The sequence below is a fragment of the Neolamprologus multifasciatus genome, chromosome 5, assembly GCF_963576455.1.
Source record: "Neolamprologus multifasciatus chromosome 5, fNeoMul1.2, whole genome shotgun sequence".
NCBI classification, from domain to species: domain Eukaryota; kingdom Metazoa; phylum Chordata; class Actinopteri; order Cichliformes; family Cichlidae; genus Neolamprologus; species Neolamprologus multifasciatus.
Window position 1 is genome coordinate 9,723,974 of NC_140443.1, and position 27,055 is coordinate 9,751,028.

Consider the following 27,055-nt stretch of genomic DNA (forward strand, 5'->3'; position numbering starts at 1 on the left):
TAGAATGGATCCAAAAGACAGAGAAAAACATTGTAGACTTATTTGCTGGTGCATTTCAAAAAACCTCTGCCGATTTTATTCAATTATTTATGCTTCTGTGGTTTGTATTAAAGATGGTTCCAATTATACTCCATCACGGTGTGTCTGTTTGCACAGAAAAAAAAAAGTTAAAGAAAATGCAGCGATGAGAGCTGGCTGTCAGCAGTTCCATGATACAACTTCAAAGCTCTACGGTAAAAAATTTAGGACTGCTTCATCTCTACCAACCTGAGGGCACATTGTCTCTTCCCATGCTAATTTTTACAATCAATACCAAAACATGAAGATCCCCGGTCTCCTTTTCTCCTGCCAGCTCTGGATCCAATCTGCAGAGAGCGAGCTAATGCAAACTCCAAAGACAGTTTACATCACACTTTTCTTTCATCTTTGCAAAATGTTTGATTCAGCAAAACATTCATTCACCATTTTTAATAATGAGATTTCATATTAAGTGGAAACTCTAGACTAAGAAGTTGAATATTTAAAGAAACATGAAAAGGTCCCCGTTGTAAACTCTGTGCATGCAGTTAAAATGCTCATGGTTGCCAAAATAAGTAAAACTAGAGTCTAAACATCAAACTAAAGACCTCTAAGCTCTTCAATAATCATATGTCTTCCAGTTAAATGTGGTGTAATGCCTGAGTTTGTGGTTATTTTCTTTTCCAAATCATATTCAGTTTTATAAATATGATTTTCTCTCTCTCTCTCTCTCTCCCTCTCTCTCTCTCTCTCTCTCTCTCTCTTTTAGTTTGGGCTCTTATTTTCCCAAATCAGTTCTTGCTTCCTTTGGAAAAGTTCCACATTGGGAGTGCAATGAAATGTAAAGTCCTTAAACCCCTGGATTTAATCAGGTATAGCTTGGCCTTATCGGTGTGGGCACTAAGGCTTTATGATGATGTGGCTGAGCTTGGCCAAAGCCTGGGCTGTTGGAAAGCAAAGAATGAGGGTGATGGAGATAGCCTGTCCCTTAGGGGCCAGGGCAACAGGTGTGGAAACAGAGCGTACTCCCCCCTCTCAGTATAACAGCAAGAGGTGCTTTACAGAAGCTATTGTCTTACACATATATATGCATGGCTTCACGGGCTTAGTTCGTGGATCAGTAACATCCAGCAGAGTGCCGCACCAGCAGTTGGCTTTCACTGCTCTCTGTGGCTTCATGAAATACTCTATATCCTAACATGGCATGTGATATGTTACAACAATGGCAATGCAAACAAGAAACAGTATGATGTTACTGAAAGTCAGAAATGTTATGGCAGTTGTTGTTATTCTTATCTTATTTTACAGGATACTTGAAGAATGTCTGTCAAATTATTATTTTAAAAAATTCGTTCAAATGAAGCCACAAAATCGTCACCCCACAGTGGGTCTTTGGAAGTGATTTATATGAAACAATATTACACTTCAGGATGTGTAAATCAAGTTTTATAGCTCTCTCTGTGTATTGCCAGGCAGCTCTCCTTTTTAATTATGGAAAATGACAGTCAAACAGTATATTGTGCCTAAGACAGCCACATTATTCTTGATAGTAATGATAAAAACACTAAGAATCAATATAATATTTACCAAACCAAAGTTTAGCTAGGGGCATTTAGGAAGTGTTGAGGAAGTATCTCCTAATAAAAAGTCCTCACATTCTGGCAGTAAAATGCATTTCTCATGCCTAAGCACACCCACACATGAAAACCCCTGCACTCGGAGTACAGTACTTAAACTGTGTCTTTTGTGAAGATGGCCACAAGAAAACTGACTGCACAAAAGTAATGGTAATATGTAAATGTGTAGCACTGTTTCAACAAGTTTACACCTTACTTATGCACTTCAAGAACACATTATTAGGATAAACAGCTTCAAAGATGTGCTACAAAGAAACTGATGTGGCTGTGTTTTATCTAAAGTTACCCAGAGAGCTTGACCTAATGAAAATCAGCTATGAAAAACAGCACTAGCAGAGCAGGGTTAAGTGGTCAATGGTTTTCCTGTCAAGTGGAGCTGAGAGATGTGTGAACATCAGGTCAGACCTCCTGACCTCTTCATTGCCACGCTGAAGTACTAACAACAGTAGTCATTTAGAAATAGACTTATGGCTGCATGGCGCACACACAGCTACTGTGGAAGAAAAACTGAGGTCTCCTGCGTCGGCAGAGAGCATAATTAGGTACTCTGTGGGTTAGGTTATCATTATGTATGTGTCATAATGTGGTGCTGTACCAGGATATATCTCGTGTCATTTAGGGACACGCCGCAGTGCACACTTTTCCAGAAAGACAATATGCAGCACATATTGCAAAATGTTTGTAAAAGAAATTTGTTTCCTTGTAATTTATCAAAGATAACTAAGAATTCCTTTGGAAATACGAATGTGGCTGCTTACGTGTAATTGTGTGGTAAACCAACAAGGCATGCTTTTTCTAAACATAAACGAGCAATTTGTAAAACACAAGGATGCTGTTTACAGTGACCACCGATTTGTTGTAATTCACAATTAAGTCTATGAAATTTTGGAGTTATGTATAGAAATATGCTAACGTAATCCACATATAACTTTGTGGAATTGGGGTAAAAGATGGAGTTGTTTTCCAACTTTCACATGTTGTGCATTAGTAATGGACAGTGGTGATTAGAGTTGACTGCAGCAGACAGTTCTACTTATGTCTGTGTGTGGGTAAGTCTCTCCTCTTGGTGAAGCCCGGTCTCCTGCAGGATTTGGCTCCCATGGCCTCTGTTGTAGTAATTGAATGCAGAGAGTGGGTGTCATTTGTCCTGTGTCCCTCTAGGGAAGCCACTCTTGCTCTGACAGATTTCCCACAACTGCAAATGGCTCGACTATGCCCCGGGAGTTTTCCACTGGGTCTCTTTCTCCATGTTTGTGTGAATAATTTATTTACTTCTGTCAGTGATAGAGCAGTGATGTGTTATGTGGCTCAGGACTGTGAAACTAAATCAGTTTAATTCAAACATCGTAATGACAAGATGCTATAAACAGACAGTAGATGTTATGTAAACCTATGAAACTGTTAAAGGTTTTTAGAGTTCTGACAGTACGTTCGTCAGTGATGTGTCACTATTCTCACCAGTTTTGGGGTTGTTAAACAAGCTGTTTAGTTCTGCGTGTCTGTTTTGCAGCTAAACACTTATCTATAATGTATTTTATTTATTGGTTTGCCAGTAAATATCTATGATAAAATGGCATGCTTTTAATCATTGAAAATGTGCAGGTAGCATATGAAAGGTGTAAAATAATCTTATGCATGACCTTGCTGCTCGGTGCAGTAATAGATGCAGTCAATTTTTGTTTTTTCATGTGGTTGCCAAGATAACAGTTTTAAAGACATTCACACAGCTTCGAATGATTGTAATGACAACAATCTTCAAATCTATCAGAAATCTGACTGCATCAACAGCAGTCCCAAAGAGCGTGTTTGTGGTAGACTGTTCGTAGCCAACAAATGTACTGACTGTCTGAATGCTGGTTAAGTTTCTTCATTTGCACAGATCCAGAGGAAAACTTTCTGCCAACTTGAATGCATTACATGCAGTTTGAATATGTTGTACAAGCATAGTAGTCCTACTAGAGAAATATAACAGATGACATAACACTTGTGTTTTTGTGGAAATCTTTGGAAGCAGTTTAGTCACGAGGATGATTTTGAAAGTAAATGGCAGCATTAGCACTAAGCAATATTTTTGAGTTTTGTTTTGTGTGCTTTTGTGTCATTGTAGCTGTTTTTATTTCCTTTCCAAACCACATTTATTAATAAAGAAAAGTTAAAAATAACAAAGTTGACCAAAGTGCTTCACATGAAACAAATGAATACACACACACATGCACAAACACATCTAAAGAATCACAAAATACAACACTAAATACCAAAGCGTTCACTCTGAAAGCTGAAAAATAAAGACATACTTTACAAAATGACCAACCTAACATGTGGAGGTAACTCATTCCACAGTTTAAGGACTGTGGCTGAGAAAGTTTCTTAAATCTATTCTTTGGTACATGGAGGATTAGCTAATCTGCAGATCTGAGACCTTGAGGAACATAAGGTGTTACGAGATCAGCAAGATAAGAGGAAGCCAACCCATTAAGGGATTTATAAACTTACAATAAAATCTTAAAATCAGTCCTAAAATGCACAGGAAGCCAGTGAAGGGACGCCAGAACAGGGGAGATATGATCCATCTTACGGGTTTTGTTAAGGTGTGCAGTAGCATGTTGGAAGGCTTGAAAGTATCACTGACAGAAGTAAATGACTATTGTAATGTGTAAAGGGCATTGCAATAGTCAGTTGAGTTGTTATAAAAGCATGTGTAACTCAAAATGATTAAAAGATAAGAAGAGCTTGAGCTTGGGGGGTAAAAAAACTGATTTCACAACAGAATTAATCTGTTTGTTCAGCTTAAAGTCAGAGTCCATTTTTACACCAAGGTTATTTACACTGAGCTTAACTTAAGGATCTAGTGGGCCAAGGTCCACAGGGTTACTACGTTCTTGTTTTACGGAAAGATGCAAGTGCTGTTCTTGAACACTGGTCACGCAACATGACTATGACTGTTCTGCTTCAGACAGTTTAAAAGACGGATTTAGCTTTGAGTCTGAAAAATGAAGCTGGCATGGAAGTGCCTTAAAACTGAATTCTTTCTAAAGGGCACTTGGGGGTAACTTCTGTGGTTGCAAAAAGACTTCATTGTAAAGAAGCCGGACAGTGATCTCAGCAGTTTCCTGATGAGCTCATGATATCAATCTCTAGTTTCAGATAACTTTAGAATATGTGAAATCCCTCTTGATCTCTTCTTTGTCTGCAAACTCCTTCCAGACGACCAGGAGTTGTACAGCCAAATTTGGCACATCTTAGATCACTGAATTTTTTTTTTTTTTTTGTAGCAGATATTATTATGTCATTATGTTACCTAGCAATGGGCAAAAATGACCATTTAACACTTCCTATAATTGTTTTATTTCAAAACATACATACTACTATATAGCCGCAAAAGTTGAATTATGCATGATGCATTAGCTGCTTTTTATATTCTGTGTACCTATAACACCTAATCGAAGCTTCCTATTGTTTGTTGAAAATAGCGTCTCTTGTAGATCTAGAAAAGTTGACTCATGCATACCTAGTGACTACCTAACAGTAGGCTAAAATGGCCAATTTTTAAAATATAAACAATATCTACCACTCCTGATTAAGTAGCCCCCATCAGTTTGAACATCATGAACAGGCCAAACAGTACAATAGCATGGGCATGCACTAGTAGGCATCAAGTTCTTTCTTCAAACTTTGTTCATTAATAGAGTTAGAAGGATTGGTGGAAGGGTATGTTAATTGGCTAATGACTTGTCAATCACAAGTGCAGTTCTCAAATAAGTTAATGTAATCAAAACATCACATTTCATGCCCAGATTGGCAGCAGCTGGTTAAGCAGATTCAAATACAGCACCTTGATCCTGAGGGCTTTGCAGTCTGGTCTGGATTTTCCATGGCAGGATCCTTGAAATGTTTAACATCCGCACTTAAATTGGTTGTATTTGGTGCAATTCTCTACCTTTTTATATTTGAGAAAGTTTAATATGGCACTTACACAAAGCCATAACATGGATAAAAGTTTTCCTAAATCAGAAATAGGAGAGTGGGGTTATTTATTACAGCATAAACATAAACAAAGAACACCTGTGCCTGCTAATTTTGTTTAAATCGTGTTTAAATAAAGTTACTGTTAAATTACACGGTAAATGGATATAAGAGGTAGTATACAATATCTTTTACATAATGTGTACAGATAATTTTTATATATTTTTGCTAAAAAAAAAACTTATGAAGAGATATGAAGCCATGGACTTAAAGAAAAGACCATCTTTGGTTAATAATCCGAGCTGTAGGGCCTACTCTAGTCAATAATTCAGCCTTGTCGGTGTGTTCCGCCTGGCTTTACAGATAAAGTAGAGACATACTGTCATGAAGAGACATGGATTGCAGGTCAGGTGAACTTTTCTTTCTCTCTCCTCAAATGGCACAAGAGATATTGATTCTGAGCCTCACTCTCAGTGAGCTTCACTGAACTGAAGCACCTTAAATAACTACAGAAGAAGAGAGGAGCGGCAGTCTCTAGTCCAGCACAATCTACAATGCTGTGTAAAAGTCTTGTGCCAACCCTCATTCCTTCATTTTTTGTGTTGCAAGGAACCAGACTTTCAAGTAAATTTTAAAAGAGTAATAATTGTCCTGCCTTTCTAGAGGTCCTGGAAGTTTTTCTTTGGACACTGGCTATTTTTCATATATTTTCAGTCCAGTCCTTGTACCTGATATTTTCAGAAGAAGGGCTTTTTTTTGGTTTTGTTTATTTGTTTGTTAAGCTCCTTAACAGTGACCTATGAATCATTCAAGTGAAATCTAGGAAAAACAGCAAAAATAACTGTCTGAACATCAAGGTGATTTCTAAAGAGACATTGGCCAAAATCTTGGTATATCCTGGCATGGCATGTTGCGTCGTTCCTTGGAAAAACCTGAAGAATTTAGAGAAGTTGGAGGCCTAAAAAAACTTCCTACAGCAGCTGAAAAGTATCAAAAAGTCTTGATCTTAAGAATTAGGGACAAAAATCTAGCAAAGACTAGATAAAATACCTGAGAGATACATGTGGCTCTGCAGCAACTACTGTTTGCTGAAGACACATCAAAAATGGTCCCAAAAGAGTGACTATCAAGATAACACTCTAAAGGAAGGGAAATGGGCATAAAAGGCTAAGGTGTGGAAAACTGCAAAAGAACTGGACTAAAACAACACTGGCAACAGGTCTTATTGCGGGATCAGTCCAAATTTGAAATATGTGTTTTAAATCATCATTGTACAGAGGAGATCAGCCATATTTAAAACACCGTGGTGGCTCTGTCATGGTTTGGGGCTCCATTTCAGCCAGTGGTGTTTGGGACCGTTATTGTACTTATGGACTCATCAACACAGAAAAGAACCATCTGGTTTTGGGCTGGAAAATATCTGATTGTTTCAACATGACAATGGTGAAAAATTACCAAAATGCAGGGAATTAAGCCTGGAGAACTATTCCTAGAGACTACTTCAAGAAATTATAAGAAAATTTGCCTGAGAGAGTTCACGCTCTGAAGCTGCACATTTTTTTTCTGTTTAAGACAATAGTTTCTCAGTGTTGCTTTTCCAGAGTAATCTAAATCAGACTCCTCGGCAGTTAGTGGACCTGCAAATAGTTTGTTAAGAAAACATAACAACAGTTGGCAGGAAAATAGAGGTTCTGTGTAAAGTACAAGAGCAAATACTTGCCTGGACTCTGGTACGCTTTATGTAACAAGAAGTGTATTTGAAAAGTAGTTAGACTGTGCCATGAATGTAACAATTTACTCTCCTATGCCACTGCTAGGGATTCTCAAAGATTCTATCATAGTTTTTAAAACCTGCTTTTTATCAGAGTAATCACTTATTATATGCAGGTAAATTCTAGTGTTTAAGTATGTTTGGATTAACCAATGAGTAACATCCAGCAGGTTCAACCAAACATGGCAAACTATTTTCTTGCACCATTCGACCCAAGATTGTTCGAGCTAGGACCCCAACGAGAGCAATTAAAACGCAGAACAGTGTGCTTTTGTTTGGAACCAGTCGCGCATTCGGTTTCACACCATTGGTTTTTCATCATGAGAGGATGTTTCTCTGAGGAAGGAAGCATGTGTACCGTGAAAAACCATTAGTTTTTGTTTATCTTGAAGCAGTATCATGTCTAACAGTTTTGAAAAATTACCCCAAATCACGCACAAATGCAAAGGAGCTTATTTTACGGTCTATTAGTGCACTGTTCAGTGCGCTTATTCCATTGCTTGTTGACTTTTGCTGAGAAAACTTTGGCCAAATGTATCAGGATCTTGGTACAATGAGTAGGAGTTTTTGTTTCCACCGTCATCTGAGGGCAGCTCATTCCCTCCATCTAATCTCTCTAGATATTCTCCATCAGTGTTACCTTCACCTGCTGTACTCAAAACACATGACCACCTTTTACAGCACTCTACGTGAAGAGCCAGGGGAAAAAGCTGTGAAAATGAAGACGTTTCTTCTAATTTCACACTCTGCGCTTGATCGTTAGGGTCTTATTATGCCCCATTTGCTTCCCTCCACTGGCTGTGATGAAAGCAGGGCAAAGAGGCCGTGACAGGACAAAAAGGGGCCCTTCATCAAAACACATTTTGTTTGGGGTCTTTTTTAGCCAGATTCAACCCTTCCCCCACATCTCTGCCAACACTTTCCTGGAGTTTCCCCTGTCTGCATCCCTCATTAGTAGCAACCCCCACCTGTCTCCACATTCATTTTATTAAAATGTGATTGCCCAATGCTCTGCTCACTACAAGCAAGCTGTCCGCTCTTATTTAATTGGCCCACAGCCTCCCTACTGCTCCTCAACAAGTGGGAAGGTCAATGGGTGCTCATGACCTGGGATGATGATGTCTGCCAATACTGGGCAAAAGACAGATTTTTTTCCTTTCCTGTTAACCATACCCGTGAACTGTAGCACGTACATCCATGCCTTCCAACTAATTAGGTTTTAATCTGATCTCTAAAGGTATCGGAAGGAAAATGCTCATGATTATAGTGAGATAAGCAATATAAGGATTAACGCTAGAAATTCATTTGTAAATAGATAGTCAAGAAGAGAAATATAAATAAATATAAATGTCAATTGAAAGACTTTTTTTTTTTAATAGGGAGACTTCAGTTTTTTTAATTGCTGCCTGGATGACTGGCCCATTTAAGCTTTTATTTAATTTTTTAATGCAGCTTTCTTTTTCTCTCTCATTATTAGTATTATTTTTGGCTGCACATCAGACTTTTCTGTTTAGGTTGGCTTCTGTGATTGTTTGGGTCACGCCAAGCATTACACTAGCAATGATTAATTGGGACATGGGAATTAAGAACTAAAGCTGCTTTAATTAGTAAAAGTGTTTGATAGAATGCAAGTTTGTAACAGGAGGGGTGACTTTTTTCTCCCAAACCGTCAAAATCTGTCAAAATCCTCACTAAGTGGGCACTAATTTGAGAAATTATATCAACTGTGAAGTGAAGAGTGAAGGGGGAGGAAGAATGGTAGAAGCCGTAGCGGGAGCAGCCAATGCAAAGTGGTTCATGGGGGTGAGAACTGGATTCTTTTCTTGGCTGAGATGCTGGGGTCAAGGTCATGGCCTGCATAGTGGTTAGAGTACAGGGTGTTTAAAGCTGGTTTGATCCTTAGCCAAGGGGCAGGAAATCCACAGAGGCTGCATCTGGACTCTGTATAGCTGGAGCGAGAACTTAAATTGGTGTGCAGAATGTGGACTTTGAAGTGGAACAGCATACTGAAAAAACCTGGAGTAAAATTTGCCCCCTGATTATTCTTTATATGATTACCTGTGTAATATGATTATGCCAGTTTAGTGTGACTTTGATTGTGGAAAATTCATGTCATGTTTTCTCAGTGCTTCACCATAGTGAAAGGCGCTTTCACTACATTTTCAACCCCATAACAGCATGTGCTTTGAATGCGTCCTATTAAGTTACAATAAAAAAAAAAAAAAGTAGGACACGCTATCATATAAACCAGAGCCTCACTGCTGTGTTCAAGTGACTAATGTCACATCTCCAATTTCTCTTTGAGCGGTATAGCATGTGAAATATTTCTTTACTGAGAAAATGGGAAGGAGCAGTCAAATATAAGAAGTCTAAGCCTGTGGAAAAAGATTTCCTTTTCTATAACCACCCGAAATGCATTTAATTTCCCCAAATGAGATTCTTTCTAAAAGTTTAACACGTACTCTTAAATGCCATAATTAACTCTTGACAGACTCTACCATGCAAAAAAACTGCTGCCCGATGAAGCTTGAAACTCAATTCATACCCTGACCTAAAATATCCAGAAATTAAGCATTAGGAATAACCAAGCAACATTTTAGAAGCCCTGAAGAGTGAGCCTTTTTTCAGTAGAGGAAGTTGTTTCTATTACTATTGCTACTATTGTTTTGAAAACTGTTATTTTATTGACTGTATCGAATGAAATGAAGTTAAGTATGATTCAAAGTAAGCATGAAACCTACTTTAATTTCTTAATAACTACCTTGAGAAGTTGGAGAAGGCTTTTCCTTTTCTCAAGGTAATACTCGTATTTGAACATGCTGGGAGGGCTGGTTCTCATTTGTTCTTTAAGCTAGTGGAATGCATCCTTGTAAAGTTATTAGAGATATTATGTTTCCTCTTCCCACGTAGTCATTAGAATCAAAATATTGTTTTAAGCTGATTACTCCCAGTAATTGAAGTTATTAGAAGTGAATGAAAACATACCTGTTATTGCTGGAAACTAGGTAGCTCCGGGACTTGATGATAATTTCTGTTATTAGAAATGATCAGAGAACATTATTGAATATGGCTTACGAGTGTCTCTGTTGCAGTTTTTTTTTTTGCTTTATTTTGTTTTAATGTATTTAAATCAAAGTGTTTTTGAAAACTGACACAAAATTTATTCCATGTCTTTGATCAACAGTGGGAAGAGGTGAGCGGTTATGATGAAAACATGAACACCATCCGGACGTACCAAGTCTGTAATGTTTTCGACACCAACCAGAACAACTGGGTACGGACAAAATACATCCGGCGTCGCGGTGCGCAGCGAATCCACGTGGAGATGAAGTTCTCTGTTAGGGACTGCAGTAGCATTCCTAATGTTCCAGGCTCCTGTAAAGAGACTTTTAACCTATATTACTATGAATCTGATTCTGATTCAGCCACCAGAACATCACCACCGTGGATGGAGAACCCCTGGATCAAGGTTGACACCATTGCAGCAGATGAGAGCTTCTCCCAGGTGGACCTTGGGGGCAGAGTGATGAAGATTAACACTGAGGTTCGAAGCTTTGGCCCAGTGTCACGGAATGGCTTTTACTTGGCCTTCCAAGATTATGGCGGCTGCATGTCTCTCATCGCTGTTCGTGTCTTCTATCGGAAGTGTCCTCGTATAATCACTAACGGGGCATTATTCCAGGAGACATTATCTGGAGCAGAAAGCACCTCCCTTGTGGCAGCAAGAGGGGTTTGTATCCCCAATGCAGAGGAGGTGGATGTGCCTATTAAGCTGTACTGCAACGGCGATGGAGAGTGGATGGTACCTATCGGGCGCTGTATGTGCAAAGCTGGGAATGAGCCTGTGGAAAATGGGACTGTTTGTCGAGGTATGTTTTGCTCTCTGTTTTCTCCTAAGACTAGTTAATCAGTCTTCTCTGTCATAACAGTGTACTCCATCAACTAAAGGATATAGTCCTTGCAATTTTTATCTCTTGTAGTGCACTAAGCTGTTCCGAGGTCTATTTATTACAATGTAATTGACACTATAAAATGATATTAGGTAATATATCAAGAATATGATGGGAGGTACATATTCTATGCATAGCTTATTCAACATTGGGGCATTTCCATACAAAATATGATCCTATCCTTTTTCCAGCAGAAATAATAGTTGCTGGCGTTTGGATCGTAAACTACACAACTACTGCTGGAAGTCATGACTACAGAACATGTTGAGTTTTTCTGAGCTGCCATAAAAGGATGTGAATCGCAGCACCAAACAACACAGGTGTTTGGTTTAAAATCATAACTGCTTTTCAAAGAAGCAGTTGTTTATTAACTTTCCTGCTCTGGAAATTGCAGAACATTTAGAGTAGACCTTAAATGAATCCTTAAATTATACACAATCAGTATGTGATTTTGTTTTGTTTTATCTCCTGTATGAATACATTCTTTATTCCATATGTATATATGTTTTTTTATTAATATTAGTGCTTTTAAGCATTTGAGTTTCTTCCCAGAGAAAAACACATCTCTGTGCATATTGTTCACAGTGATCAAGTTCAACAGATATTTAAATAAGACTACACACACACACACACACGCACACACTCAAATGCTAACAACAATTTTGAATCTGTAAAATTCTTCTGCTTGTAGTATTCCTCCTCTCAACCAGTGGGACATTTTTCAAAATTGCACACATTTTCCTGTCAATTGGAATCCCTCTCAGGCAAATCGATTTGGCTCTTCAAAACATCAATGCACCCAACATTTACCTGTCCCATGCCCTATCCACACTCTGGCAGGTGGCATTTGGTCAGCGTGCTTAGAGATGTTGATCACTTGAAGCAGCACAGCAGCGTGTAACCTGCGGACTGCAGCAGTGCTGATCCAGCTCAGCACAACAAACCACCCACCTGCATTTCAGAGCGATGTGTTGCTGCCTCTCTTATGTGCACCTGTAATTACAGCGCATCCCCCAGCGCCTGTGTGCTGGGAGGGAAAAACTTGATGGGTGCTGCCTCCCCAAACACTGTCAGGCCTGTTCAAGGACTACTAATGGGGACAGGCAACGGCTCCTCCTTAAGGAATATGGGCCAATAAGAGGCATGTGAAGATGGTGCAGCAAGCTACTCTGATCCACATCCATGCATAATTACACTAATCTGCTTGTTTTCTGACCTACATGTAATTCACTGCATGTGGTGGATTGGAACATCTCAGGGGTGTCCTCAGTCATGGTGTATTTTGAGCTAAATGGGATTATACAATTAAATGTTGTCCACTCAGGGAAAGTATGTTGATCCACTTCATATCCTCACTGCATTTTGCCTGCTCTGTCTGATTGCCTCCATATTTATTTCTCAGTTTCTGTTCACTGGCTTTGTTGGTCAAGATCAACTAGGATAAAACCTTTTTAATGGCCAATTTTCCCTTTTCGTCTTCAGCACCACTTAGGCAGTGAAAGTTATATGTAGATTTGGGTACTGGCAGTTATTCTGGCAAGCATATATACACTACATGAGCTCAGAATTTCACCATTTTCTTTTCCCCTCCGTTTCCCTTGATCCTGTGATGCATTGACTCATTATTAAAGCTTTATGCGAGGGATGGATTATCTGTGAGTGCAGCTGTGGAATGCAGCACAATTATACAGAGATGGATTTTATGGCTCTATACAATGATTATGAGCTTCAGCACAAACAATTGGGAAGTGTGTCCTTTACCAAGAAAGGACATAAAACCATTACGACTAAAAAAAAAGATGTTGTGTTGTAGTTTCCCGATTGGTCAGAAGCCTTTTTGGATCGAAGACTGCCTTCAATTCATGTGCTCTCTAGTTATCTTCCTGAACACTGCAAACTGATATCACTACATTAAACTGTGGTCTGCCGCCGCCTTTCAGCTGCCAGAAGTTGGGTAATGAATTGATCTATGAAAGATGCACATATGCCAGCCGATATTATGGGGTAATGAATTGATTTGTGAGAGGTGCCCTCAGAGGGTTCGTAAGGTATCCTCTTACATGAGGGGATTATGGAGCTGTAGAGACAGCATAAAGGAGGCAAGATGAAAGACACTATTTGTCCTCTAATAGTAATAATGCAACCAGTGCTTTGTACCAACATCTCCTCAACTAAACGTGTAATTACGCATGTAACAATTAAACCCTTGGCAGGGATCCCGGCAAATAATTATGCTGTCATGAAATCTGTCAAAATATTGACAGCAGAATGGGGTGCTTACATCGAATTGCTGAGGCCTTTTTTTTCTCCCTCTGCAATTGTCTTACAAGTGAGATTAAGTTTCTTCTCTAAGAAGTGCCATGAGTGAAGAAACCATACCAGACCCTTTCAGTAGAGCTGGCCCTGACGAGAAAGATCTGATTTCCCCTCAGAGCCTTGAGGAGATGGTGCACCACAGAGACACACGAGGTCCTGTTTGCCCTTGCTGTTCGCTCTAGAATGAAAAGCATTCTCTTCAGTGGGGCACAATGAGAGCCATGTTCATGGGTGGAATTGCAATCTCCTTTAACAATGCCCATGTGTGTTTTCCTGAGTGTAATCTGATCATCTAACCCCATGCTATTGTGAGTTCAAGGGTCTCGACTGTGGGAGTGTGGCTCATGTTATTGAGGAGTGAAGATTCAGATGGAGACAATCTGTCACAGTGATAACAACAACTTGATTTATGTCTGGCAATGATTTTGATAGTCACTGTATCTAAGGAGAAAGAAAAGTATTGTAAAAGAAGTAGCAGTTTGTGTACCCTTGTGGCCCAGATTTGTTGGAGTAGTAATATTCTGTAACTCCGATATCTACCAGATTTATTGGCAACTACTCCAGTATTTAGACATACTGTTTATTAAAGAACTTCTCCCAACTAATAGTAGAACTACGTGTTTTAGGTCACATTGAAAAGAATTGGAAAACAACACAAGTCTGTCTCCTGGTGAGGTCTGCATCATCGGTAGTAGGTGCTTGGAAGCAATGTTCCTGGAGTTATACCAGAGCAATTAGATTAAGGAGGAAAGGCTTCAGTAATTCTTCAGCCAAATGTGGCTATAGATAAAGAGAGTTAGGGGGATCGAGTGCAAAGGTAGGTGCTGGGCGGACATGATTGGATAGACATGATTGCATGGAAAAGTGGTGGGGAGGAGGCGAAACCAGGAAATGAGTCCCCCTAACCCACTGTCAGAATCCCAATTATTGCAGCCTCTTCGTCTGGAGAGGCTTTAAGGATGGAAATCAGCGCAGCACAGACAAATCCACGCCGCTGCCTTTATTTCCCTCGGTGCCTCTGACTTTAATGGCAGCTCTAATTGACTAACAGTGCACGTGGGGAACAGCCATGCTGATGACTGGATGGCTGTCCTCTGTGTGGAACAAGACACAAAGCAAAACAAAACAAACACACCCCCTCAAGGCTTCTGCTGCATTGTGCATTGTGCAAACAAAGATGAGGGAAGGTTTGCATTGGGCTGCAGTAACGAAGGAAAGCGAGTGAGGGAGAGAGAGAGAGTGGGAGAAAATAAGGGAAAGAAAGAGAGACCAAAATGTCAACAGCCTGCCTACACAATAGGCATTCACACAATATTATGTTAAAGTAAAAGCCTCTCGTATTCTTGTGGATTGATGGCTACTTCAGCTGCTGTTAGCTGTTTAGTTAAACACAAGGAATACAAATTAGTGCCTCAGCAGATGTTCATTACTGCAACATTTGCCTGTTAAATAGCATTACAGACAACATGACTTAATATCTGCATCATAAGCAGCATCCCTTAATTTCCATTACTGATTTCTCCCCCCCCCCCCCACCCCCCTTTTCTTTTAAACATGGATCCAATAAAGGATTGTGATGTGTGTTTGATAGAGGCGGCCTCTTTGGTCTGTACACATTGTAGGATGTTGTAACAGCAGGAGGTGAATAGACGAGCTCTAAGACATGTCATTTTGTTCCCAGAGGGCCCCAGGGAACATTCAGGAGCCTTTATTCCTTCTTCCCCACTGTGATGGGATTTCAGTATGGCCAGGTGCTTTTTTTTTCTGTCTGCTGGTCTTCTATTTCTCTGTCTGTTCTCCACCCTGCACACATCCATATAGCAGCAAAAAGGGTGAAAAACAAGAAGAATTAAGGGAGCTTCAGACAAGAGAAAGAAAGAGTCTAATAAGACAAAACTGTCAAAATGCAGCCGTGTTGTTAGTACACAGATCAAATAACAGTAAGCAGTCATTTGTATACCCATACACATGCACTTTATTATCCTCATTTTCACAGCACATTTATCATATGTGGATGTGATAACGTGACCCGCGATCCCTGCGAATCTCTCAGAATTCAAAGATCATGGCCTGTTAAGCCTGCAAACGTTTTCCACATGGTTTTGCACATGCCGGGCTCTGCTCCATATGCCCCTCCGTCACACTCCTCATTATCCCACACCATCTTTTGAATCTCAAATTCAGACAGTATGACCTCTTATAATCCCGGCACCTCTTTTCACATTATTGGCCTTCTCCTTGACTGTAAGGGCTTCCTGTTGGTCTGCTTCTTGCTTGTAACACCTATACCTGTCTCACTCTGAGCCCCAAGATACTATAGGTAGTTTTCTGGGATTTCTCCATGAATGCAAGGCAGAGTGACAACTCTGAGACCTTATGGATGTATTTGTGATTAATTTGCCTTGGACAGGCAATTCTGGAAATGAGAGCCGTGCAGTGCACAGATCCATCCATGTGGGACTCTTTCTCATCTGAGACGAGGCCGGGGCTTTGTCAAAACATCCCCATGTGTTGCCTCTCAGATGTCCTCGACCCGTGTCCCGTTAGAGGAATCCTCGCTCTCTCAGCTAAGGGAGACTGATGGATAAAGCATCTGTCTGGTAAAAAAAAAAAAAAACACAGAAAAAGAGAAACAATTGAGCTCACTGTTTAAGACAGGAATCCCTCTCGAGTATCAGTGACCTTGTTTTTTTTTTTTTTTTGCTTCTTTCAATGATATATTAGAACTCGGTCAACACTGAATAAATTGTGGTGTCTTGTGTTGTGTGCTGTTGACCTACATTGCAGCTAATCTAAAAGTGAGAGCAGAGAAAAAACAGTGTTCATGACACTGATAAAAAGTGCTTAGAAGTGCCACATGTAATTTATGCCTATAGTGTGTGCACGCTTGTTCACACAGAGGTAAACCCTTGATCATTTTAGGAGGGTGACCATTCAGTCTCATACAGCATCACAGTGTTTCAGACTCAGAAGCTCTAGACCACTCTGAGTGGGAGCACAATGGGAACACTTGTTTAGTTATGTTGTTTAGTTGTTTTAGTTATAATCTAACAGTCATTTATTGTGTTGCTTTTTTATTTCATTCGATATTTGCTTCCTCCTCTGCAGAGTCATATAAACAATAATAGGATCTAAAATGAGAAGCATCACCCAACAACAAAGATCTCTCCCCTGCTAAACTTCACTTGCTTAAAGATTAAATAGCTGCACTAGTGAGGCCAAGAGATGGGAAGGGAGAGAGATAAATGGAATCGAAAGGCAAAGTGTAGGTGGGACGTATTAACAGGGACAGGCTAGAGCTAGAGTTTGTTTCTCTTCTTCTCCTCTTATCAGTGTAACATGCCCCAATGCCTGTCAACATGCTGCACTAATAACCAAGAGAGATAATCTCCACTGAGCAGCCGAAGAGAAAGATATCACAGAGAGAGAATATTAATGCCATAAACCTCATAATTGCGGTATTTTGTCATTCTGATGTTTTGACTTCAGCTTAGGGATTACTTGGTCGTACGCATTGAGATGAGACGGTACAGTTCCTTTCAAAAACACTTTATATATTATGAAAAACTTTGGCTGTTAATATGAAAATAAGTCTGCTTTCTTTGACTTTTGAACCATAATTCGTAATATGACCAATACGGAGAAATAAGCATTTTTTTTCCTTTACATAGAGTGACCTCCAGTACTTGGATTAAAAAAAAAAGAAAAGAAAAGTAATTTCTACAGTTAAGTGGTTTAAATGTATACTTATTTATCTGCTTGACACTATGAGTGCCACTTAACTTTGTAGCATGAGTCAGCATGCACTGTAAATCTCTGTGTTGTCGATATATCTCCCTTGCAGTGTCATTAAGATAAATTCCTGTGCATTTAATTAGTCGGCAATCAAGGCGATTTAGCTTCAGAAAGGACTTCCTGCTGCTGTAAAGGAAAACAAAAAAGATTGAGTTCATTTAACGACTGTTTCCACAGGCTGAGACTGAATAAGAAGAACCAACAAACAGAAAGTATCCTTGGATTCAAGGGCAACATCTCTGTCCATCTCAGTGTGGTGATTGGGTCCACGCAAGCTTTACGTAACCCCCGGAGCCTCTGCAGAGTTTGAGCAATGTCAACAACCAAATCAAGGAGGTTATGTTGATATTTATTTTATTTGTGGATTTCATTCCATAATGTTTAGAAACCATCTGGTTAATGTCAACCCAGAAGTTGGACTCTTATAGCAAAGTTTTCTGTCATCGGTCTTCCAGGAAGGTGTTTGAGTCTTAACTGTGCACTTCCACGCAAAGCCCCATGAAAAGTTAAGCTCTCCCCTGTTGAGAACCACTGCTGCACAACTGTGCTGTGTTTTCTTAGCCAGGTTACTACATGTGTCTTCCCGACTTCTGGCTGAAATCCACCTCACTAATATTGTATTAGGTCATTTACTATATCAAACATCACACCTCAAGAATGATCTGAAAATGATCTGAAAAATGATTTTAAAGTTAATAATTTAAATAGAACTAGATTTGATCTCAAGTGTAACTTTGTCGTGTTGCCAGATGAGAATCACCAAAGTTAGTGCAGTTTAAACTGATGGTGGTAAGAAAATGTCCTCCAGAGTTCAAAACCACAAACAGTAGTAGTGCAAGAAAAAAAATTGCTCATCTCCAGTGTCATCATTTTGGCGTCTGGAGCCTTGAATGTTGATCTGAATTCTGTACTAGCCCATGTACTGGATGCTATACCAGATATTTCAGAGGATAAGCAAAAAGCCTGAACTACAGATAACAGTAGAAGAAAGTGAGAGGATCTTGAGGCTTCATAGTGAGAGAACTGTGTATATCTGCACCTAATTTTAGATACCTTAAGACTATCTATTCCTAGAACCTTGTAGCTACCAAAAGTAAAAATAGTCACAGCCAGAATCACTGCAGTTACAAAACACAGATAAGCAGCGTCTGTACTTGACACTTAACTGCGTATTCTCTAATTCATGTTTTTTTTTTCTCCAAGATCTATTTTATTGTTGGTTTCCTACACACACATTGTCACTCTATCCAGTACTAGTACTTCATACGTCAGCCAAAATACTGGCCTGGTTTAACTGTTGAAGCCACTTTGAGGGGGATGGTGTTTCATTGCTGCGGGGGACAGCTCTGCTTTGTAAATGGGCTACTTACAGAATTTTCTGGATGTTAAAACTTTTTTTACCTCCCATCGGGCTGCTGCTAAGCAAATAAATTACTCAGTATAATGAGCTGTTCCACTCTCCCGTGGAAATTCACAAGCTATCGGCTAAAAGGTATGGTTCGACACGGGTTTTCTCATTCTTAGCACTCTTGTAAAGAACTGGGTTCATCTAAAGGATACAGATTTTTTTTGAAAACATGCCTTGGAAGATGAAAGGCATGGCACAATCCGCTTGGCTAATCCTTATCTAGTCAGCTAGAATACGCTTTCCAGTTCATTATAATATGTACCCGTGGTTTATGGGTGAGAAATCTCACAATGCCCCACTCTTTCGTGTTCTTCCTCTCTACCTCTAGGTCTTTGCATTATGATTAGTTTTATTTTCCCACAGGTTATACAGTAAACCCTTTAGGGATTTTAGTTGGGTTTTTTCTTATTGGTGGCAAAATAACAAGCTAATAAGAAGGCTGCTGCCTTGTGTGGGGGTGAAAATACATTGCTTCCTTTGGACCTCACAGCATCAGTGCAGTACTGAGATATTATCAATTGTGTTTTTATGTCCCCATCATGCGTGAAAATTGGACAGTAATTACTTCTTAATTTCCTTTTAATAAGCTGAACTGTAGCCTTTTAATTCCGTGGAATGATAACGCTCACACGTTAGCAGTTCATACTTTGCACACTGTTAAAATAGACTCAGCTGATACACTCATTTTACCTAAGGAAGTGATTGATATCGCCACTTCTTGTTATAATGAACAACTCTATCCACTCAGTATTATCTGAACCTTTTACGGTTAATTTATTTAAATCTTGATTCTAGGATTCCATGCAAGGAATACCTGAATACATTGGTTGCTGAAAACCTATTAACTCAACAATAAATACTGGATTTTAGCACTAACCTAAAAAAAGAGAGAACTATAAGGTTCTTTAGGTCAAGGTTTGATTTCCTGTTTACTCAAAGCGTGGCCTCTCATAAAGCTTTAGTGGCTCAAAGAGAGAGAAGGATTAGAGAATAACAGGCACTAAAACAGAGACACACTCAAGGGGATAAACAGAAAAATCACGTACCCTGATCCTCTAGTTGGACATTAACCACCCGCCAGTGTTTACTATAAAGCACAGATTGGCCTTGCAGCGTATTGATGCCTGGGAAATGCTCACTTCGTGCTGGGACCAGTGTTCTGGTTTATTGTGGTCATCTCAAGGCTGTGTGGTCTTTACAGTGTTTCACTCGCTTTTGAGGTGGGTGGGATCATGGGTGGGGGTATCCGTGCATTTTCATGTGCAGGGTGTTTTCATTACACCCCGCCAACTGACTTTGTATGGCACCATCTCAGCACACATTGGGGCCACTACTGGCTCCCCCCCCCCCCCCCCCCCCCCCACAATATAGGCATCTCTGTTCTTCTGAAGTAACAGGCTTAAAGAACTGTATGGAATATATTAGTCACAGTTATTAATGAGGCTGTTTTGATTTTTGTCTCCCTCTGTCTTGGCTTTTTTTTCCACTGTGCGAAGTCATCGCGGTGCTGGGGATTTTAGCTGAAACGAAAAGACAGATCTTGTCAGCTCTCAGGGAGACAGACATAGTTAAAACTAAACGGTGATTTGGCGAGAGGAATAGAACAAAAAGAGACTTAGAAAGAAAGACTCAGTGTAAACTTATGCTATGTCTCTGCTTATCATAAACTTCCTTTGGCAAGGGAGTGGATTTGCTTTGTTTATGGGACGATATTAACTCAGTGTAAGATATATAGGATATATATACGATTTATAGTTAACTTACATTATGAATTTTGCTTTGTCCAGCCACCCTTCAAAAGAAACTAATTTCCGCTGCTTGTATCCACAATCTCATTCTTTAGGTTATGGGTGAGGGTGGGGACAAAGAACCACTGTTAAATCGACAGCTTTGCTTTTATGCTCAGCTCTCTCGTCACCTCTCTTCAATGTGGACGTCCCCCCCAATCCTTTTGGCAGTCTCCCCTCACTCGTGACCAAGACCCCAAAATACTTACTAACCCAGGTGGAGGGATTTTAACTCGTGCCGCTGAGAGCCCATGGTCTTGCACTTAGAGGTCGTGATTCCCATAATTCCTGCTGCTTCACACTCAGCAGTGAACTCTGTATGAGCTGGAAGCCACTACCTGATGAAGCCAACAGAATCACGTCATCTGCCAAAAGCAGAGACAAGATCCAAGGATTATAGTTTTTAAAAAGTTGTTTTATCTCATTTAGGTAGCATCTGCGCATATTACTAATATTCAGATTATTATCATTTAAAATCGACAACCCACCTAATTAAATTATATAAAACATTAAATGTAAACACTCCCCACGAGATATATTCTGCATGATTTAAATACAAATGAGAATACTGACAATTAAAATAAGAAGGAATATGTCTCTGCACTGTATGAGTGTACCACCGTGAAGGTTAATGTTATGACATTGACACTGAGCAGAATGTGACATTTTCAGCCACCGTAAGGGATAGCTCAGCACTCCACAGAGAGTAAGCCCCAGTAGAGAAGACATTTTGAAGCTATCTGAATCCAAAATGAGCAGGCCCCACTCAAGCACAGCACTGATACATCGATGTCATTCATTCCTTCCAGAGCCTTGATAACTCCTCCTTGCGACCTTCTTACTAAATATAGCAATTCACGTATTGATTTGGGGATGTGGCGCATTCACAGCTTGCCTCCACCATAATGACCTATTTCAACAGATTGCTTGTAGTTAAGTAGTTTTCTTTCAGTGGAGCCTTTGTGTCAAGTCTACACAAGGAAGAAGACAGTCAAATTTTCCTTGTGGAGATGGAGACAACATTTGCACACATCCATTGTCAATGTAGGAATCCTGCACAAGTGTAGTCTAGAGGATCTGTTTTTAACATTTTGATCACAGCATTCGTTTTTTTGGTCATGCTCTCAAGGCCCTCAGAAGATGTTTCCTCAACAACATGAAAACTTGTGAGATTATGAGAGTCAATTTGGCCTGCAGGCAGTGTGATTAAGTACGGATCATTCACAGAATTGTACCTCATTGCTAATAAAGTGTGGCAATGGGGAAAAGAGCCAATGAAAACTTGGCAAAAGGTGGTTTAAATTCCATCTGCTTGTACGCCATGCCAGCAGGCAGGTTTCCCATTACTAAATGACTGACTATGATTGAAATCATGGCTCTGACGCACCTCATTATCTGTCAGTATTATGTTGCAAGAGGGATGGGCATCAACAGGATCACTGTTATTCCAGTCAAATCATCAGCGATCCACAAATACTGTCATTGTTTTATCAGAACACTTTCATCAGACGTGCCTAAACACTTCACTGTTTATCTTTTTGGTCTTCCAAACAAAACAGAAGCCCAATCAAAAGTGATGTGTAAGTTCTTTCCAGTAAATCCTTGAGTATGCAAAAGAAAACAGCACATTATACTTAATATATTCCCAGTTTCAATCTTTCATTTTAACCTCATCTATCAACACTATATTTTCTGTAAAACTCATTTCAGGATTTTGACCTCAATGGAAGTAATTTATTCAGTAGAGTTGAGTCTACAGTGGAATTGTCATTCACCTGAGAGATTTTATCAGCCACATCACAAAACCCCTGAGAACATAAGTCCTTCCTCCTCCGTTAGTCATTCATTGGTCTTCTAGGGACAGCCACAATTGGGCCTTTGTGGGCCTGGCTTGTCTGTCATCTCCCTGGTTCTGTTGATATGGGACTTGTGCTGAGAGCGTGGACTTCTCATACACTGCACTAAGCGCTAGCTAATTGAGCTTGTCGAGCCAGAACCTGTTAGTGTGCTGATAAGAAGGTATTTGACCTCTTAGGAGACCCGCACTGGTTCCCAGTGGAACACATTGTTACTGTATTTTATATTTTTTCTGTATTGAAATAAACTCTGAAATAAAGTTTTATTTGTTTAGAATTGAACGGTTTTTTTCTGACACCTTATTAGAAGTATTAGACACAATAATAGTGAATGTCAGGCCAGGGTTCTAGAGATTGTACGTTGATAAAAAAAATCACAACATAAGACTGCAGGTTGTTTTTGTTTTTTTAATGTATTCAGTATATTCTCCCTCTGGTTAAGAGAGTTGGAAGAGGTCTACAAATCAATGGCTTTGGAAGGCTGCCCTTCCCGTTTCCTCATCAAAGTTCCAAGCAGAAAAGCAAGAGTAGCAGTGTTTCCACCGTCCTGTTTTCTCATTGTACCAGATCTTCTAAAATAGTTTTGGCACCTCATCTCCCCCCTGTTAATAGTAGGTTATTCGATTTTCAGAAACCTGTACGACTAAGACATAGATGTTACACAAATTTACTTCAGCCTTGTCTGGCGCTTTGTGAAAACACACCTCTATGGCATTTCTGACCATCTACAACATGTGTAATGTTTCTTGTTTGTTTTTTGTTGGCTTTTTTGCACTTGGCATTTCATTTATGGGTTCTGTGGAGAGGGATTTTAGTGTAAGTGCAACTGACATGACCCCCGCTAGCCTCCCTAGGATAATCCTGCTGCCTCCAGGAACCCAAGACTAATCTGTCAGTCGTCCTTTTGCAGGCCCTAACTCATTTGAAACTGCCTCAACTTCTGACACTCTAACTATAGAAACCCAAAAGTGGATCTGACTAATGTCTTTGTTTTATCTTTTTTTCTTTTTTTTGCGCATAGGCAAGTTTATGCCAGTGCTGTAAATTTCTCACAAATAGATGTGGTAATGGCTCACATGACTGTCAGCTTATGACTACGTACAGTATAGTAGCTATGCCTCAGACAGCGACTGTAGGCATCTTCTCAGCCTTTATATTTGTACAATGACCTTTTCAGCACGTTGGCATTAATGTCAAAGGGGATATGTGTTGGTTTGTGTGGGTATGTCAGATATGCGGTACTGGAATGGGTTGAATCGTGCCAAGTAAAAAGCTATGCTTCAGGCAAGGTGCGCTGAATTAGGGTTTTATGTGTGACATGTATGCATTTCAGTCATACTATTAAGCGCCTCTAACTGAGGATGATTGACTAGCCTCATCAGAGACTCTCCAAGACGTGATGGGCATACATAAAAAAATCTCATCTAATAAAGATGTGATTAGTTTTCACCACAGCCCATAATGAAACAATTTGAATGTTGGGTTGAAAACCACTATGCTGTAAAGAGAAAAGATGCTATTAAAGATACAATGAAGTGATGCATTTATCCATTAACGTAGTGTAACTTCACATCCCATTACAGCAAATGTTATTGTTTCTGTAGGGCTGACAACAAAATTAAAAACTAAAATACAGACTGAAACCAGGCCTTCATTCCTCCTTAAAAAGTCCAAATTGCTAACACCTGGCATAGCATAGAGGAACATTTCTTGAAAATGAAGAGGATTCAAGATTCTTTGAGTAGATGCTTTGCGAAGGAACATGGAAGCATCACTGGTTATCCTTATAGACAGTAATTATTTTCTTAACCCCCTTTGTAGTTAATCGCTTACAAACATTTTTTAGAAAGGTCTTCGAACTAGATGTAATGTGTTCAGACCTGTCTGTCTCTCTTTGGCTTTGCCATTCTGTGAAACACAAAAGAGATAATTACAGTATAAAACCATTTATTTACCTCAGAGATTTGAACCAAGAAAGTGCTAGAATATGTTAGTGTTAGTCATGTTAGTGCTTTGTGTGAATATATTAATACTTTTGCAAGGAGCATCCATGGTAAAGGGTGAGTACTTCACACAAATCAGTGTTAATATGTTTTCAGTGGTTCTAAGCAATACTGTCTATTCAATGAGCATAAACAAACACCAAGCATTCACAAATAATTAGTGAAAAAATGTTAAAAAAGTATGTTTCCATGAACAGGACACAGTGTGTAACTATTCTTAGAGAGCAGCTGTTTTGGTGTAAGCCATCCCAACAAGGGAAGACTTGGCCTGAAGGCATAGATTGGAGAAACTCAGGAGCAGACTAGTTACCAAGGTAACAAAGGGCTTGCCTATCTCTCCCTCTGCCCCAGAATCAGCCTGATCCTCTGTGTGAGCTGGATACTTAATTTCACTGACCCCCCGGGTCTTGGCTGAACAGTCTCCATTGATTAGGACAAATGGAAGGGAGACCAGCCAGCTAAGCCCCTCCTTTATCGGGGTTAAGGATGTAGTCATAGAGGGGGAGAAGATGTAGAGCAGGCAGATGAATAGCTCGGAGATCGCTTGTTTTAGATGAATTAATGACATATTTAAAGGCTAATTAGTCGATGTATTCACTCAGTATAAATATGCTTGGGCCATCACCTCACTCCGCAGCCATGATTGGACTATTTAATGTATTCCACCTCTAAATGGCAGTCATTAAAGCCTTCAAATGAATCTCCTCCCAACAATACCACTCTTTTCAGGTGCAGGTGTAATGGAGCAGGGAGGAGGTTTTAGATGTGTTTTGTGTAGGTGCAAATGTCTGATTTTGCTCCTTGAGGTTGCATCTTTTGAGTCGGGTAAAATCGTGTTTTGGTGATTTGTCTTCCGTGGCTTGTCATGACTTGAATTTTTATGAACTTATTATCCAATTGACAAGTAAGCCTGATTTGAGTCACACGATCAAAGCAGAGAATATATGTGAAACGTACACCTTTTGCCTTGTATTATTCTTGGCAACTTACAAGGTCTGCAAAAGGATTTGATATTTATTTATCGTTTGCAAGAAGCTGAACAAGGTTGAAACGTGTCTTCCTACTGATTGACAGGCTGAAAGAATAATATTTTGTCTATAAATGTATTTTTAAAGTAACGTTTGTTTGTGCTGACGTGTGTCTACGTGCTTCATGGATGCGAGCACAGGTGCCAAATAGGCACGTTACAGCTGTTTTGGGAGTTTTTTTCTTCTCTTGTAGATGAAATGGATAATATAATTCACTCGGACTCCCTACTGCCTCATTAAATGCTTGTGGTCAGAAGAATTGATATAATCTTCAATAAATACACTCCAGGGAGAGATGGTTGTAGATATGAAATCCAGCCCCTGAAAATTATACCCACGGTCCAGTTTGGGGCACTGTTTATCTTTTGTGCTTTGTATGAGGTATGTCTTTGTGTGTTTGTATGTGTGCATTGGAGGGTTACACAGGGACAGTGACAGGATTCAGCACCAGCTGCTCCTTGCAATGCCACTCACCCCACTGCCCCTCACACCCACCCCCACCCCACCCTTCTGCTGTGACACCTCCCTTGTCCCTACTGACTGGACAACACGCAGCCCCTTTATGCCACCTGTCCATCAGCTAGACTGCACCTTAGGGAGCCTCTGTCGCCGAGCTTGGAGCTGCTGCTTTCTGCCTTTGTTTGGATTTTAGTAAAGCCTCCTTCCTCCTCCCCCGTCTTTTCTCGTCTCTTTCTCTCTTGCTCGGTCTTGCTTGCTGTTGCTCTCTGTGCTGTCCTTTACAAACACAGACACACAAAAAGACATATACAGACCGGTGATTGCCTCTGTCAGCTATTTCCTACATCTGCCTCCAGGCACAAAGGACTCTACCGCCTCTACCCATCTCCTAGCTTGCCTCTCACCTGTACCGGCCAGGATGCCAGTTACTGGGGCTGTTGTGCTGCGCAGAAAATAAATGCTGCCTGTTGAACTAGATAAGGAAGATTAAAGTCAATGTGAAGCTGATGGTATTTTACAAATTCAGACAAGCTCCAAAAACAGTCGGACAACTTTAATAGGTTGTTTATTTCACACACTGTGCAGCACAAGTCATTCTGTATTGGTGCTTATCTACACGAAGACAAGTATGTGTATTCTAGGCCGACATGCTTTTTGTCTTCAGTGGGTCACTGAGGTTATTTATCATCCAGTCATCCCACTATTCTTCTCCCTCTTCCTTTTCCACCTCTTATCCTCTTCCTGCGCTCACCGAGTCCTACTGTCATCAGCAGTCTGAGACGATCGGGGCTGTAAGGTCCGGGTGCAGCCTGCGGAACGGAGCGGGGAAGCTGCCTCACATAGCAATGGCTCCTGTTGCCCTAGCAACTGGCTGTCCTTGAGAAAAGGGCACATTTGGGGGTTTAGGAGGCCATAGCACTAACAGCCCCAGTCAAAACTCATAATGAGTTCAGACACATTGATCTTTACATCTCAAGAAAGCACGTAGTGTAAACACAGTCCTCCAGAAATGCTTTAAAAATAGATGTCTGAATCATAGCCTTAGAGAGCTGTGATATAGAGCA

The 27,055-nt window shown here is 40.1% G+C and overlaps 1 protein-coding gene across 4 annotated transcripts in view; it reads left to right on the forward strand.

Annotated features, from left to right (window-relative positions):
* Positions 1–27,055, forward strand: part of ephb2b (eph receptor B2b) — a 123,346-nt gene that overhangs the window by 49,299 nt on the left and 46,992 nt on the right. For all 4 annotated transcript variants that reach the window (XM_085160635.1, XM_085160638.1, XM_085160636.1 and 1 more), the window contains exon 3: positions 10,574–11,258. In XM_085160635.1, coding sequence (XP_085016761.1) covers positions 10,574–11,258 — 685 coding nt within the window. The remainder of the gene's footprint in view (positions 1–10,573; positions 11,259–27,055) is intronic.